Below are 17,607 nucleotides of genomic sequence, written 5' to 3'. Positions count from 1 at the left end.
CTTTACTATTAAATACATCATGAAATATAAATCATTACATAAATCAATGCAAATATTTCACCAATGAAAAGCATTAAAAAGAGCTTGGATTTTAAAACCTCGTAACTCCACCCCATCTATTGCAAACGAATGTAACCAGCTTTCATACATTTTGTGAATTTGAGAAGGCGAGTACATGTTGTTTGGTATTTTGTAGTGTTCAATGTACAATAGGACCTTACTACATATTTACTTACTATATGACAGGAATACTTCAGAGAAACAGATTTAAAACAGAGATGATATACCTACCCACAGTCACGCATTAGAAACACTTGCGCTGCAATGGCGGCCTGGAGATATATGAGGGATGAGATGAGTGTTAGTTACACAGTGAAAAGACATGAAAGTACACACATGCAAATATCACAACCACATTTAGATGCCCTGACGTTTTTTATACATTGCGACCATCACAGCATCAGCGTCATTCAATGGTTAATGATTATGGCAAATGCATTTTTACAAACAGGAAGTGACATCACATGATATGCTGACAGACGATAATGAGTAGTTTTGTGTGTTTATGATACACTGTATAATGCTATGAAGGTCTCATGTACACAGCCACCAATAAAATGTGATTTCAGCTCGGTCTGTTCTGGCAGTTGTTGGCGTATCGACCGACGGGCTGCTAGAGTTCACATTACCCACAATTAAGCTGTATTGATCGGCGTGTGACCATCGCAACCGTGGCAAGCCGCTCACGACGCTGGAGTGTGCAGCTTTGTAACAAGAGAGCAGATCTGCAGCTTTGATACGATTCAAACTAGTCTTTAAACTTAAACAATGGCGGTTATGCCACTTGTTACTGTTTCAGCAACATGACACCGGTCACAATACTGTTTGGATGTTAAACAGGACGCTTTACTGACACATCCGGGGTCTCTAAATGATCAGTTATGATATTTGCAAAGGTTGAAAATGCACTTGCAGCAGAAACACAGACATGCAGGTCATAAACACATGGAAGAAGCGTGTTTGTGATGATAAATGGAGATTGAAAGAGTGAGAAACTAACTATCATTTGGTATATTTACTGTATACACAACTAGGATTTTAAAGACTAAGAAATATCAATATTAGCTTAATGCATTTACAGTAATGCAAATGTATCAAGTTTACTACATTTAAAACACCAGTAGGTCTCTCCAGTTCAACATGATCTCACAGAAAGTCGTGTTATAGTTACGAAAAATTTGATTAATTTATTCATGTCCATGGCACGAAAATCAGCTTTTTCATGCCTTGGGCGTGAATATCTTTTTCATGTCACTCACACAAATTTCTACAAATAGTTTTTCTTTTTTGTGACATTTTATGTATTGTTTGTTTTCCTATTTTTAGATCATTGGTTGGGGTTAAAGTTGGGGTTTGGGTTAGGATGTCTAAAAATATAACAGAAAGTGATTATAACCCCCAAGCGACAAATAAATTAGAAAAAACTATGAGACAACAATACATAAACAATACATAAAATGAAACGAAAAAGAAAGTCGTGCCACGGACATAAAAAACTATTTAGATAAATTTGTGCGAGTGTCACGAAAAAAAACATTTGTGCTCAAGGCAGGAATTATTACGGGGCCCCTAAGGGGACATGGAGCAAAAATTAAATAAAGTTTAGTTTCTCGTGCGAAAGCGAAAGTGTCACGTGCGCACGCGAAAGCGAAAGTTTCACGTGTGCACGCGAAAGCGAAAGTTTCACGTGCGCATGCGAAACTAAACTTTTTAAACCAATTCTACACATGAAAGTTTCGCGGGCGTGAGCAAATGAAAGTACACGTGAGCACGCGAAAGTTTCACGTGAGCATGCGAAAGTTTCACGTGAACACGCAAAAGTTTCACGTGAGCACATTAAAATAACCTTACGTTTTTTTACTCCAATGTCACCTTAGGGGCTTGGTAGAATTATAGCTGAATTTTTAAAGCTGAATTTTGTGCCATGGACACGCATACATTTTTGTGACTATAACACGACTTCTCGTGAGATGAGTTTTATTGAGTTTTCCAATGAGTTTTATTGTATGAATAAGAGCGGACCGATCGTTTTGTAACACTTCACAATAAAGTTCATTAGTTAAGGTATTAACTAACATGAACAAACCATGAGCAACACATTTGTTACAGTATTTAATAATCTTTGTTAATGTTAGTTAATAGAAATAAAACGGTTCATTGTATGTTCATGCTAGTTCACAGTGCATTAACTAATGTTAACCAGATTTTAATAAAGTATTAGTAATGGCTGAAATTAACATGAACAAAGATTAATAAATGCTGTGTAAGTGCAGTTAACTAATGTAGTTAACTAGTGTTAACTAATGAACCTTATTGTAAAGTGTTACCAATCGTTCTTTAGAAATGCCATATTTGAGTAAACTATTACCCTTAAAGGGACACTTCACTTTTTTAAAAAATATGCTCATTTTCCAGCTCCCCTAGAGTTAAACATTTGTTTTTTACAGTTTTGGAATTCATTGAGCTGATCTTTGGGTCTGGCGGTAACACTTTTAGCATAGCTTAGCATAGTCCATTGAATCTGATTAGACCATTAGCATCGCGCTAAAAATAACCAAAGAGTTTTGATATTTTTCCTATTCAAAACTTAAAGTGCCCGTATTATGAAAAACTCACTTTTTCTGGGTTTTGGGGTGTTCATTTGTGTCTCTGATGCTCCCACACGCATACAAACTTGGAAAAAAATCCATCCATGCTGTTTTGAGTGAGATACAGGTTTCTGAATGTCCTCTGCCTTGAGTCTCAGATTGCGCGAGTTAAAACTCAGCTCCGTTGTGACGTAACAAAAAGTTTCGTCACATTCAGTTTGAATTTTCCCGCCCACCACCCCACTCGCAGGTCTCCACCCACCAGGTAGCTAGAGAGCATAGAGCAGTCACTTGAATGAGACCCTCTGTGCTGTTATCATGTCTCACGGAAATAACAGCGCTATTTGGATATTATGTATTATACTCCCACCTACTTTTAAAAACAAAGTTTTAACGCGTGATTATTGGAACCCGGAGTAATCTTATATACAGTGTGTTACGACGCAAACAGTCCTCAGATTGTAGGCGATAAGACCTTCATGCGAAATCTGATGTAAACAACAGACTATGTATCTATATTTCACGGATTATACGCATTTGTGGAAAAAAATGGTAATTGGATGTATTTTATTGGACTTTCATGGATCATTCACACATCTGAAACAGACTGGATTCGATTCGCAATCGCGTTGTTTCATCACAAAGGTAAGAAGTCACGTTATATTTTGTATGTTGTCATCTTCTGTCACAAAATACTACATTTATGATGCTAGAGCTAAAAGCTTTTTGCCAAACTAACCGAGACCGTACGCCCCGGCTTTTCTGACGAGGCGAGCCTGTAATAACTTTACGGTCCGCATAGATATATAAGTTACACGGTCCGGACCTCCCGCTAGCTTCTAGCAATTAGCACGCGGTCCACAAGCAGTATACATCCCCCGCCGGGTCTTAATTTCTGTAATTTGCGAAAATAATGCGTTTGAAAATGTTTATAACGGGAATATGTTAGTATTGTCCAGGGAAAACGCGTGTATTGTTCAGACTTCTACATCACAATTTACGCTGGAATCTTTGTGTGTCATGATAGTTTGACACACCGAGACCGGGCCTTACCGCCCCGGCTTTTCTGATGAGGCTAACCCCCGAGCCCCTTATAACTTTACGGTCCGGACCTCCCGCTAGCTTCTAGCAATTAGCACGCGGTCCACAAGCAGTATACATCCCCCGCCGGGTCTTAATTTCTGTAATTTGCGAAAATAATGCGTTTGAAAATGTTTTAAAATGGGAATATGTTAGCATTGTCTAGGGCTGCACGATTCAAGCTAAAATGTGAATCACGATTTTTTTTTCCATGGGAATTGAGATCCCGATTCTCTCACCCGATTCTCTTTTTTTTACAAAAACATTTATTATGCACTTAACTAAAAAAAAAAAAAACGTGCTACAGGACTTTCAGTTATAATAACGTGTCTTAAAAGTCTCTTTCTTATTTTAGACCCCTTAAAATTTAGAGTAATTTAAAATTTGTTAACGTAAGCTGTTAAATTGCACCTGTGCTTTTTGTACTATCAAACTGGCCAACCTTAAAACTTTCAAAACACTAACGTTAAACCTTTAAAAGACTAAACGATCAACATTTTGAGGCATCAGAGAGAAACGCAGACATGTAACAATGTTCCCCTCATGCTAAAAACCCTTTCTAATGGAGAACTTGTGGCGGTGACACAGAGGCCGTTTCTCAATCTGAAGGCTGCAGCCTCTAACGTTATGGAGGTCGCATTTCTAAACTGCGCATCATAATTTCAGAATATTAACAATTAACGTTATAAAGATGACTAATATTTTTAGTTAATAATAAATTGTTGAAGTATGTTTATGACTTGCGAATGTAATGCTCCGTATACGTTTGCGACCTCCGGAGGTTCCAGCCTTCCGATTTAGGTAGGTCCTGAGGTAAATAATTTCCTTGCCTTCTTTCGGAACCATTTTTGTTGCATCTTCAGTTTCTCCGTCGCCACCAGGATTTTCCACAATGACGCTCGTTAATCCTCTCTTTTTGGTGAAAATAGCCGCTCCAAATCCACCAAGTAAACGACTGTGTTTAGGTCTGCCGCCTTGTTATACGTCACGCGAGTGACAGCGGAAAGCCGCAAATGAGATGAGAGAGAGGAAAGAAACGATCGGGTCTGATTGGTGAATGAATAGGGTTTGGTTTTACCCTGTATGAGCATAGATATGTATAAAGGCTAGATGGCTTACCGCTGAGTCCCTAATGGCATCACCTGGCGGCCATCTTAGGACAGGACGCTCGCTCACTCGTAGCATTGAGTTTAATGGTGAAGGTACTTTTAAATGACCATAACTTGCTCAATTTTCTACCGATTTTCAAACGGTTTGGTTTTTTACAAACGTTATTAACGTGGCTATAATACTGGATGCTTTGACATGTTTCATGATTTTTTTATATATTTTTAGTATAGGTATGCAGTGTCATAGTTACATCTTTGACGTTTATAATAAACCAAACCGTTTGAAAATCGGTAAAAAATTAAGCAAGTTATGGTCATTTAAAAGTACCTGCATCATTAACTCAATGCTAGGAGTGAGCGAGCGCCCTGTCCTAAGATGGCCGCCAAAATGCAGACGTTCCACTCAATTGGCCAGCAGGGCGGGCGAGCCATCTAGCCTTTATACATATCTATGTGTATGAGTGTGTGTTAGCAAGTTTGACTGATATTCTTGGATTGTAATCTAAATACGTGAACACGTAAACGCAGAATCTGAATACAGGGAAATACTGTATATGCAAGTGAATCGCCGTCATTTAAAATGAAGATCGCATACATGTATGAATCGAGATCGTGATTCTTTTTCGATTAATCGTGCAGCCCTAGCATTGTCCAGGGAAAACGAGTTTATTTTTGTGACTGCTAACGTAACATCACAATTTACTCATTGTGTGTCATGAGTTTCTTTTCCTGTAGTGTACTTATTAGTGATACTTTTCTGCATGATTTGTCTGTTGGCAACATAAACCGTTAATAATAATAATATATAAAATAATAACACAGTATGGTCTGTACTGCTCACGAGACCACTGAGCATGCGCACGGGCACATGACGTTAGTAGTGGGGCGTGATCAAAGGAGCAGCAGCTCATAAATATGTAAGACTAGCTCAAAACGGCACAATCTGAACTGCCCTGAAACAGAGGCTACTAGAGATGGGTAACAATCTTTTCCTACAAGCTATTTCGAGCAAACAACTTTTGAAACATGCTTGATGGAACTCATACACCTATATAACTTGTGGAAAAGCAGTCATAAGATGGGCACTTTAAATCTTCTGTAGTTACATTGTGTATTACCCAGCGCCTGAAAATAGTCCTCTGCTATTGAAAGTTATTATTGAAAGGGGTCTATTTTCGGGTAGTGCGTATCACTACGCCTGCTGCAGTCATGTTACATCAGCAAAGTCCTTGATTTTTACGCCAGCATGAGAGTAGTTCCTAGCCATATCTGCCTAGAAAATCACAACTTTTAATTTTCCCTCGGCCTTAGTACACAATGTAACTACAGAAGAGTCAAGTTTTAAATAAAAAATCTAAACTCTTTGGTTAGTTTTAAGCGTGATGCTAAATGGTCTAATCAGATTCAATTAATTATGCTAAGCTATGCTAAAAGTGGTAGCGCAAGACCCGGAGATCAGCTGAATGGATTTCAAAATGGTAAAAATCAAATGTTTAACTCTAGGGGAGCTGGAAAATTAGCATATTTTCAAAAAAAGTGGAGTGTCCATTTAATATCAGTTATATCCTAAGAAACATATGTTGTTCTTCATACAGTATGGGTAGATGTTTGCTTCCTAGTGTTGACCAGAATGATAGAAAACACAACACTCAAACACAAGAGTATAAACATATAAACATACAAGCAAAAAGTGGGAAGATGGAGGAAGACAAAAGAGAAACAGACAGAACTCACGATGGCTTACAGAGATCCCAACAGAGACTTCCAGAAGTCCGATACTGAGTTTTACTGAGCAAACAGCCTCATGCAAACAGCATTAGCACAGGACAGGTCAGTGCGCTCATCATACACACCGCAGCTCTTTCTCTCACACTCCTCTTAAAACATGTGAATAGCATTTAGGGATTATATTGCACAGGAAAAGATCACTTTAACGTCCAGAGCAATGTGTGTGTATGTGATATCAAGATCTGGCAAGTGAACTCCAGAAGTATATATAGATCTTAAATTGACTCCCATTGGTAAATTGGACACACTGAGTATTTTATTCACTCCCGTATCAGCCCGAATTAACAGAGTGATGTCCATTTCACTGAGACGGTATGGATCCGTTCCAAACTGCTGCGAGCTGCCTCTCTGTCTGCTGTCTACACAGGCAGCGAGCTTGCTGACTGAAACCGAACCTTATAAGTGACTATAAATGGGCCCTTCATGGACACTAACCCTGTTACTGGTCACTTTACTGTACGCCTCCGACAAATAACACTGAAGCAGAGAAGAAAATCAACTAAAGTGGCTAAGATGACTTTAATGCAGAAAAATATGAATAAAACAATCTGGAGGGCTACGTTTTATTATATAGTCTACTGAAAACTTTTCATTTTATTTTACTTGACTTTTTTATCATTGTTTAAAATGTTAACATACATAAAAGAAGCCAAGCTAATATAAAAATATGTAATAAATAAATATTAAAATTGAGGCTATTAATAGAATGTGCTTTGGTGGGCAATTCACAAACTCTGTGCGGGCACCATGTTGAAAACAACTGTTTTAGATAATTTATATTGAGATATTGAGTTCTCAGATGTTTTGCTTAGGAGAAATTAAAAGTTAGTTTTCTCTACACAAATAAATGTAAACAAAATAAATCAAATTCAATTGTGTGGAAATAAAGTACGTGCCATAATTTTAAGTTAAACCAACAAGCTATTTTATACTGTATGTATAATTCGGTGGTAGAGCATTGCATTAGCAGTCCAAAAGGTCATGAGTTTGATCCCCACACATGCTTGTAATGCATTGTAAGTCACTTTAGATAAAAGCTTCGCCACATGCACACAAAAAAAAACTTAGCAATGCACTGTAAGTCACTTTGAATGATAGCGTTTGCCAAAGTGTAAATGTAATATATTCCAAGTATGGAGCTGTAAAACTAATGTTAATAATGTATAGATACAAATAATTTGGAGGGGGAAATTATCTATTGAGAAATGTTTCAGTTCATATTAAAACTATCAATAATATTGACTTAGCAAATCTGAGCGCCCTCTTTAATCTCACTGAAATTATATTAAAGAAATTATTTTTCTTTCTTATGAGTGACTATGTCGACTTGTATTGAAGTTTATTTAAAGGAACAGTATGTAGGATTGTGTCCAAAACTGGTACTGCAATCACACAACTGGTGGCCAATAAACAACAGGACAACATTAACATCAGTTGAGGGCTGTAACTCCACTTTTTAAATGACAATATCCTGGCCAGACCACTGTTGTCAGTGAAATAAGTATTTGAAATGAAAATGATTTCATAATGTCTAGTGACATATCAGGGCCATTTTATGATAAATTGATATAAATTTCTTCCATACTGTTCCTTTAACTATTTTAAGGAGAAGCATGGTCATGTAATCTGCGTAAAGAGGTCAATATAGCTGTCCCTCACCTCTGTCCCATGAGATCTATTCCTCTCCCTACAGTATAATAAATCCTATAACGCTCAATAACATGAACATCTTGGACTGTAATTGGTAATTGTGCTTGTCGCAATGCATTCTGGGATTGTGTTCAAAAAAGAAATATCTGATGCTACTTGTGCATGGTTTTGCAGCCTACTGTTCATAACAACCTTTACATCAGCAAAAAATCTACGATGCCTAAAAATGCTGTTTATGCGGGAAGCTCGCTGGGTTTTGGAACAGAGCCTTGCCGGGCAGTTTGTCTAGACAAGAGTTCACGAGCCGTCTGTTTTACACAAAACAACAAAACTCACACACAACTGAACATTCACAAAATGTCTTGATGAGTCAGCTTATCATCAGTAAGTGTGCTCTGGATTTTATAGTGATATATAGGGACTTCCTGTAAGGAGACGGTGCTATGCTCAAGCCCAGGGTCGTGTTACCGCAGTTCATTCTTACCTTCCCAACGTCAGTCTGTCTGTGAGTCTGTCCAAATATCCCAGTGTCTGTCTGTCAACCAGTCAGTCACACGTCAGAATGTTACACAACACCTCAAAACAGAAGCTAACACACACAGTCATACAGTACACACATAGGAGTTTCTGGGCTACGCTAGGAACTAAAGCAGGTTGAGGTCGTATGAGCAGATTCTCAGAGCCGTGCCGCACAACAACACTCTGTGTGTCTCTGTGTCGGGTCTTTGACTTTTGCTCTTTTACGTTTATTTTTTCTTTTAATATGTCAGTGGCGACAAATGCGTGGCGTTGGTCGCGTGGCACAGAACTGAGAACTTCTGCTCATTTGAATTCACCTTGATCTCTATCGACCCCTGACCTTTAACCCCGGTGGGATGTTTCACAGTAACGCAACACAATGGACACCTTAACAACTTGCATAACATTCAGCGAGTGTTGCTTTGATGTGCACGTGTGCCCGTCCTGTATCACGCCAGGGTTAAAGGTCACCGGTAGAGTGAGGAAAACACATTGAAAACACGATAAGCGACGTCACCACGAACACACGCGCACACACATACAGCGAGGAGGACGGGGTAGACAGTAAAACAGTGAGAGAATATATGAAGAAGCCAACATACAAACGCGGGATATGACACAACCTGAAGAGAAAGACAATACAGAACTTGTGAGATCCCACTGAACACATACGCGCACACACACGCACACATGGCAGCAGGTTCACTTCCATTTGTAAATGCAGCGGATCTCAAAGGACAGTCAAATATCTATGTTACACAACTACAGTGTCTGACTTTGTCCCACATACACCTTCTTGTTATTACAGTATGAGGTTAGTGTAACAGATCTGAATAATTCTGAGGTAAGATTGGATTTTCATTCTCGTCTGATCAACATAGGAATTTCCTAGTAATAAAAGAGACGGCGTGTATACGTCTGTTGTCAATGCAACACGCCTGCTTGAGAGGGAAATTCCAGGTAATTTTAGCAGATTTGCAATACTAAAATAAGTTATTATCTGTTATAATATTTTTTATATTTTTGCATTTATTTGATAGACCGTAATTGAGGAGATGACAGTAAAGTACAGGGTGGAGAGTGGGGTATGGGATCAGCAAAGGACCTAATGCCAGGATTCAAACTCGGATCGCCGGAAAGTGCATCTGCAAATTGGAGAAAAAATTAAGTAAAGTTTAGTTTCGCCGTGCGCATACGAAAGTTTCACAAAACTGAAGCAAAAATTAAGTAAAGTTTAGTTTTGCGTGTGCATGCGCATGCGAAAGTTTCACAAAATTGGAGCAAAAATTAAGTAAAGTTTAGTTTCTCGTGCGCATGGGAAAGTTTCACAAAATTGGAGCAAAAATTAAATAAAGTTTAGTTTCGCGTGCACATGCGAAAGTTTCACAAAATTGGAGCAAAAATTAAGTAAAGTTTAGTTTCGCCGTGCGCATACGAAAGTTTCACAAAACTGGAGCAAAAATTAAGTAAAGTTTAGTTTCGCGTGTGCATGCGCATGCGCATGCGAAAGTTTCACAAAATTGGAGCAAAAATTAAGTAACGTTTAGTTTCGCGTGCACATGGGAAAGTTTCACAAAATTGGAGCAAAAATTAAATAAAGTTTAGTTTCGCGTGCACATGCGAAAGTTTCACAAAATTGGAGCAAAAATCAAGTAAAGTTTAGTTTCGCCGTGCGCATACGAAAGTTTCACAAAATTGGAGCAAAAATTAAGTAAAGTTTAGTTTCGCCGTGCGCATACGAAAGTTTCACAAAACTGAAGCAAAAATTAAGTAAAGTTTAGTTCCAATTTGCAGATGCACTTTCCGGCGATCCGAGTTTGAATCCTGGCATGAGGTCCTTTGCTGATCCCATTCCCCACTCTCCACCCTGTACTTTACTGTCATCTCCTCAATTACTGTCTATCAAATAAATGCAAAAATATAAAAAATATTATAACAGATAATAACTTATTTTAGTATTGCAAATCTGCTAAAATTGGAGCAAAAATTAAGTAACGTTTAGTTTCGCGTGCGCATGGGAAAGTTTCACAAAATTGGAGCAAAAATTAAATAAAGTTTAGTTTCGCGTGCACATGCGAAAGTTTCACAAAATTGGAGCAAAAATTAAGTAAAGTTTAGTTTCGCCGTGCGCATACGAAAGTTTCACAAAATTGGAGCAAAAATTTAATAAAGTTTAGTTTCGCCGTGCGCATGCGAAAGTTTCACAAAATTGGAGCAAAAATTTAATAAAGTTTAGTTTCGCCGTGCGCATGTGAAAGTTTCACAAAATTGGAGCAAAAATTAAGTAAAGTTTAGTTTTGCGTGTACATGCGCATGCGCATGTGAAAGTTTCACAAAATTGGAGCAAAAATTAAGTAAAGTTTAGTTTCTCGTGCGCATGGGAAAGTTTCACAAAATTGGAGCAAAAATTAAGTAACGTTTAGTTTCGAGTGCGCATGGGAAAGTTTCACAAAATTGGAGCAAAAATTAAATAAAGTTTAGTTTCGCGTGCACATGCGAAAGTTTCACAAAATTGGAGCAAAAATTAAGTAAAGTTTAGTTTCGCCGTGCGCATACGAAAGTTTCACAAAATTGGAGCAAAAATTAAGTAAAGTTTAGTTTCGCCGTGCGCATACGAAAGTTTCACAAAACTGAAGCAAAAATTAAGTAAAGTTTAGTTTTGCGTGTGCATGCGCATGCGCATGCGAAAGTTTCACAAAATTGGAGCAAAAATTAAGTAAAGTTTAGTTTCTCGTGCGCATGGGAAAGTTTCACAAAATTGGAGCAAAAATTAAATAAAGTTTAGTTTCGCGTGCACATGCGAAAGTTTCACAAAATTGGAGCAAAAATTAAGTAAAGTTTAGTTTCGCCGTGCGCATACGAAAGTTTCACAAAATTGGAGCAAAAATTTAATAAAGTTTAGTTTCGCCGTGCGCATGTGAAAGTTTCACAAAATTGGAGCAAAAATTAAGTAAAGTTTAGTTTCGCCGTGCGCATACGAAAGTTTCACAAAATTGGAGCAAAAATTAAGTAAAGTTTAGTTTTGCGTGTGCATGCGCATGCGCATGCGAAAGTTTCACAAAATTGGAGCAAAAATTAAGTAAAGTTTAGTTTCTCGTGCGCATGGGAAAGTTTCACAAAATTGGAGCAAAAATTAAATAAAGTTTAGTTTCGCGTGCACATGCGAAAGTTTCACAAAATTGGAGCAAAAATTAAGTAAAGTTTAGTTTCGCCGTGCGCATACGAAAGTTTCACAAAATTGGAGCAAAAATTTAATAAAGTTTAGTTTCGCCGTGCGCATACGAAAGTTTCACAAAATTGGAGCAAAAATTTAATAAAGTTTAGTTTCGCCGTGCGCATGTGAAAGTTTCACAAAATTGGAGCAAAAATTAAGTAAAGTTTAGTTTTGCGTGCGCATGCGAAAGTTTCACAAAATTGGAGCAAAAATTTAATAAAGTTTAGTTTCGCGTGCACATGCGAAAGTTTCACAAAATTGGAGCAAAAATTAAGTAAAGTTTAGTTTCGCCGTGCGCATACGAAAGTTTCACAAAATTGGAGCAAAAATTTAATAAAGTTTAGTTTCGCCGTGCGCATGCGAAAGTTTCACTAAATTGGAGCAAAAATTTTAATAAAGTTTAGTTTCGCCGTGCGCATGTGAAAGTTTCACAAAATTGGAGCAAAAATTTTATAAAGTTTAGTTTCGCCGTGCGCATGCGAAAGTTTCACTAAATTGGAGCAAAAATTTAATAAAGTTTAGTTTCGCGTGCACATGCGAAAGTTTCACAAAATTGGAGCAAAAATTAAGTAAAGTTTAGTTTCTCGTGCACATGCGAAAGTTTCACAAAATTGGAGCAAAAATTAAGTAAAGTTTAGTTTCGCCGTGCGCATACGAAAGTTTCACAAAATTGGAGCAAAAATTTAATAAAGTTTAGTTTCGCCGTGCGCATGTGAAAGTTTCACAAAATTGGAGCAAAAATTAAGTAAAGTTTAGTTTTGCGTCCGCATGCGAAAGTTTCACAAAATTTGAGCAAAAATAAAATAAAGTTTAGTTTCGCCTGCACACGTAAATCTAAACTTTATTTAATTTTTACTCCAATTTTAATAAACTTTCGCTTTCATGTGCGCATGCGATGGTTTCTCATGCGCACGCGAAAGTTTCACGTGAGCACGCGAAACTAAACTTCTTAAAAAAAATTCTGCACATGAAGGTTTCGCATGAGCACATGAAACTTAGCTTTAGATTTTTTTACTCCAATGTCACCTTACGGTACAATAGAAAGCATAAAGTTACCAAAAAACATGATGGTTTGCACTGCTGCAAGCTGTTAGTAAATCTGGCCCTTAGTTTTTTATTAACGTTAAGAAATAACGCAAACGTTTTACACAAATCTTTAAAGGAAAGCCGGCTACTGTTATATATTTTCCCTATTTTTACTATTTTATTATTGTATATTACAATTATTATATCTATATTTATTGTCTTTTTGTTCAACCATGTGTTGTACAGTAGAAATAAACTTGAATTAAATATATATAGCATTTTAAATCACAATCAATACCGCTAGAAATGGGTTTGTAACACATAACCAGAACTTATTCTACAAAGGTTTCACTTAGATAAAATCACAAAACTTGTCATGCTTTTGACCTCTATTACATTGTCCTCCACACCACACAGTGTCTGCCAATGTACGTCTGGGGTTTTGGATATTTTTGCAATCTCAGTTCGGTTTCTGCTGAGTATACTATAGTAAATGCTTGGTTAAAGTGGATGATAAATGTTCCCCAATAAACAGACATATCTGTCACTGACTGTCAGGAGTGGGACAGTCAGCAGTTTGACAAATAAACAAATCTGTTTGAATTTGCAAAAACCGAGCAAAAGTGTCTGTCAGAGAGTGCATGAAATCCAATCTTAACTCATATTCAGTGACATCATAAAACATTCGAATCATTTTTCTTTAACGGACAAAATTAATGACACTTGTTAGGATAACAACACAACATCAAGACACTTATCAACAATGACTCAGGGTACCCGCGGAGTCTTAAAAGTCTTGAAAAAGTATTGAATTACATATAACTATATTAAGGCCTTAAAAGGTATTGAATTTCACCTCAAAGTCTTGAATTTTTCACGGAGGTCTTAATTTTTTAAATGATCAATAGATTTATATGCACGAAAACCATGCGCGATCGACAGATACGAGCACAGAACACTATTCGCGCGGGAAAGCATCCTCGCGTGTTCACAGAACATTATTTGCGCGCAGAAAAACGTCCTCCCGAGAGCGCACCTCTGCTCAGAGCGCAAAAACACAGTCACGCAGGCAAACGCTGGGATGAGCACTCGCTCGACTCTTTCTATGCGCTCGCAGCTGCACAACACGCACTTGCTCGATCAAGATGACTTGGGACTGTGGGGGCGGGACAATGACGGGTGTCCAAGCACCTGTGATCGGTTGTTTGATTTTTGTTTGATTCAGTGACACACACTATCTTCTGTTCCACAATCCGTCTCTAGTAAATCTAGGTAGAGAAGACACGTTTTATTATGATCTGTATGTCGGAGAAGGTAATTTATATGTTAAACAATAGTCTTGTGTGATCCATGCAATAATAAGCTTTAATTTTTAGACTATTATATATTTTGTTTACTGTTTAATTAGTTAATATCATCTTGCAATATATACTATAGGCTACATATTGACATTGTCACACTAAGTTAGTATTAGAAAACTTTAGTATGGTCCTGTAAGATTAACAGAAAAGATTAACAGAAATATATCTATATAATATATGAGCTTGTGTCCAGTTTTTTGTCTGGTGCAGTGAACAAATCGTATGTCTTTTAAGGGTCAAAATAGCATTAAATTTTAATTTGTTGTTGTGTTTGAGGGGTTTTTGTTTCATTTGGCTTAATATGGTTAATTTGTTTGTCAGTATTGTTCTGGTTCAGAGCATAACTGATGAGTGTTATTAGATGCTGTTGTTGTTATTATCTTAACTATATTAAACAGCAAAAAATTAATACCTTAAAATTGGTGTTATTGTTTGGTTTGCAGCTTATGGCATGGATCAAACAAAACTATTGTTTTAACATAAATTACCTTTTCCGACATAATGTTCATATTAAAATGTGGCGGACTGCACAAGATAAAGAGGAGGGCCTGGCCCTCCAGTTGCCCATCCCTGATTTAGGGATTTTTTTAATTTATAATAAATGTATAAATGTACATTTAAATCTATTTGATTGTTGGTTTTGATTTTTGGGTAAAGATAAGGGTTAGGCCAGGGGTTCTCAAAGTTTACATTCAAAGGTCCAAATCTGAATTCCCATAATTTTCATAGGTCCGGAAAAACTTTATGTAAATCATTTGTTTATATATCAAATCAACACAAATAGTTTGGGAAAAACATAAGTGTATTTTGCATTTAAAGTTAAAAAAATAAATAAATAAACACAAGAAATATGCCAAAAGTAACCAGGTGCAAAATACAGAGCAACCTAATTAGAGAAATGGCACTGTTTGTTCTCCATCAGATGCATAAACCATGGCAAAAAAAAGTGTGGTTGGTAGGCAGAGACACTGACCAAAATTAGGGGTGCACCTATAAATTGGCTGATGATGCTTGCTATGCTTCTCAATGAATTACGGTGAAATGACGCTACATCCAAAAGCCAGGGGGCGCTCTCGGGCAGAAACTTAATATGTGCTGCAGACGAAGAACCAGACACACGGAGCTCCAGGAAATGTCTTAAGGATATATTTATATTACTGTTCTTCAAACTTTTTCAGGTATTTTCATGATAATAAAGCATATGTATAATGATTATGTTTGAGGAGTGTTGCTTTTTCAAATGCATGTTTTAAACGACTCAAACCAACAGTGATTGGTAAGGACTGATCAAAAGCCGTAGTACATGAAGTAGCTGTGCATAATATCTGGGTGTGATGGCTACAGCGTCACACAGGAAATTTTTAAATAACTCGTTTTATTTTCAGACCAGGAATACTCTTAAATCTAAAAAGAAAAAAAACTAAACGAATAGTTTACAAGTTTAATATGCATTTGTAAAATAGCAAATGCACACATTTAATCAATCACATAGAAATTAATGCACTTGTAATATGAAGTGGACGCGGGTCCGGATCAAGTTGCCGTCGGGTCCAGATCCGGACCGGAGTCCGGACTTTAAGAACCCCTGGGTTAGGCCGTTTGGCCTTGGACTCAGCCTTTCAGAGGCATGTTGTCATGAATGTTCAAACACTTGTAATTATAGTAGTAAAAATAGTAATTATTTGAGGTATATTACATTATTTAAAATGATTTATTTTACCCGAATGGTGCGATGTAGGTATTACATTTCATTTGAAATTGTATTAAAAAGGTCTTAAAAAGCCTTGAATTTAGGTTTGACAATCCTGGGGGTACCCTGACACACATGCAGATTTGGGGTTTGTGTGTAGATGTGTTTCTATTTGTATGAGATGATTGTGTTTTGGGTCATTTCAGTGTTTTATGTGATTGCTAAGGTGCGCCAGAAAGATTTGTGTGGCCTTTGATGGTGACAGAACCAGGTCACAAAACATTTTGAGGAAGGTTATATGTAGCAAAAGGTTTGTATTGTTGAGAATAATGAAATAATAAACATAAGATAAAAAGAAATAAGAATGAATGCAAGAGGGAGGTCAGAATTAAAGGTTCACCCCCCCATAAAAAGAAAATTACACCATAATTTACTCACCCTTAAATCAGTCAATTTAAAATTAGAAAAAATCCAGATAATTTACTCACCACCATGTCATCCAAAATGTTGATGTCTTTCTTTGTTCAGTCGAGAAGAAATTTTGTTTTTTGAGGAAAACATTTCAGGATTTTTCTCATTGTAATGGACTTTAATGGACCCCAACACTTAACAGTTTTAATGCAGTTTAAAATTGCAGTTTCAGAGGACTCTAAACGATCTCAAATGAGATATAAGGGTCGCATCTAGTGAAACGATTGTCATTTTTGGCAAGAAAAAAAATATGCATTTTTAAACCACAACTTTTCGTCTTCCACCAGTTGTGTGACGCGCCAGCGCGACCTCACGTAATACGTCATGACGTCAAGAGGTCACGGATGATGTATTAAAACTACGCCCCAGTGTTTACAAGTGTGGAGAAAGAGGACCGTTCTGACATTGTTGTACAACCCCAAAACAGAAAAAGTTGGGACACAGTAGAAATTGTGAGTAAAAAAGGAATGGAATAATTTACAAATCTCATAAACTTATATTTTATTCACAGTAGAATATAGATAACAAATTAAATGTTGAAAGTGAGATATTTTGAAATGTCATGCCAAATATTGGCTCATTTTGGATTTCATGAGAGCTACACATTCCAAAAAAAGTTGGGACAGGTAGCAATAAGAGGCCGGAAAATTTAAATGTACATATAAGGAACAGCTGGAGGAGGACCAATGTTTAGGAATAGGAATGTTGTCCTATTCTTGTCTAATACAGACTTCTAGTTGCTTAACTGTCTTAGGTCTTCTTTGTCGCATCTTCCTCTTTATGATGCGCCGAATGTTTTCTATGGGTGAAAGATCTGGACTGCAGGCTGGTCATTTCAGTACTCAGATCCTTCTTCTACGCAGCCATGATGTTGTAATTGATGCAGTATGTGGTCTGGCATTGTCATGTTGGAAAATGCAAGGTCTTCCCTGAAAGAGACGACGTCTGAATTGGATCATATGTATCTAGAACTTGGATAAACCTTTCAGCATAGATGACACCTTTCCAGATGTGTAAGCTGCCCATGCCACATGCACTCATGCAACCTCAT

At 37.2% G+C, this 17,607-nt stretch overlaps 1 protein-coding gene across 8 annotated transcripts in view; it reads right to left on the bottom strand.

Annotated features, from left to right (window-relative positions):
- kcnc3b (potassium voltage-gated channel, Shaw-related subfamily, member 3b) overlaps window positions 1-17,607 on the bottom strand; it is a 72,560-nt gene that overhangs the window by 13,889 nt on the left and 41,064 nt on the right. For 2 of the 8 annotated variants that reach the window (XM_065258736.2, XM_065258739.2), the window contains exon 5: window positions 9,397-9,417. The exons of 2 other annotated variants lie outside the window; for them this stretch is intronic. In XM_065258736.2, the coding sequence (XP_065114808.1) occupies window positions 9,397-9,417 (21 nt within the window). Of the gene's footprint in view, window positions 1-291; window positions 333-6,411; window positions 8,811-9,396; window positions 9,418-17,607 lie in introns of those variants that run through there. 4 more of the 8 variants (XR_010529182.2, XM_065258740.2, XM_065258741.2 and 1 more) reach the window with 4 other exon arrangements.

This window comes from Paramisgurnus dabryanus, chromosome 22, assembly GCF_030506205.2.
Source record: "Paramisgurnus dabryanus chromosome 22, PD_genome_1.1, whole genome shotgun sequence".
NCBI lineage: Eukaryota > Metazoa > Chordata > Actinopteri > Cypriniformes > Cobitidae > Paramisgurnus > Paramisgurnus dabryanus.
The sequence above is the reverse complement of the archived record's forward strand: the minus strand, read 5'-3'. Positions and strand labels throughout refer to the sequence as shown.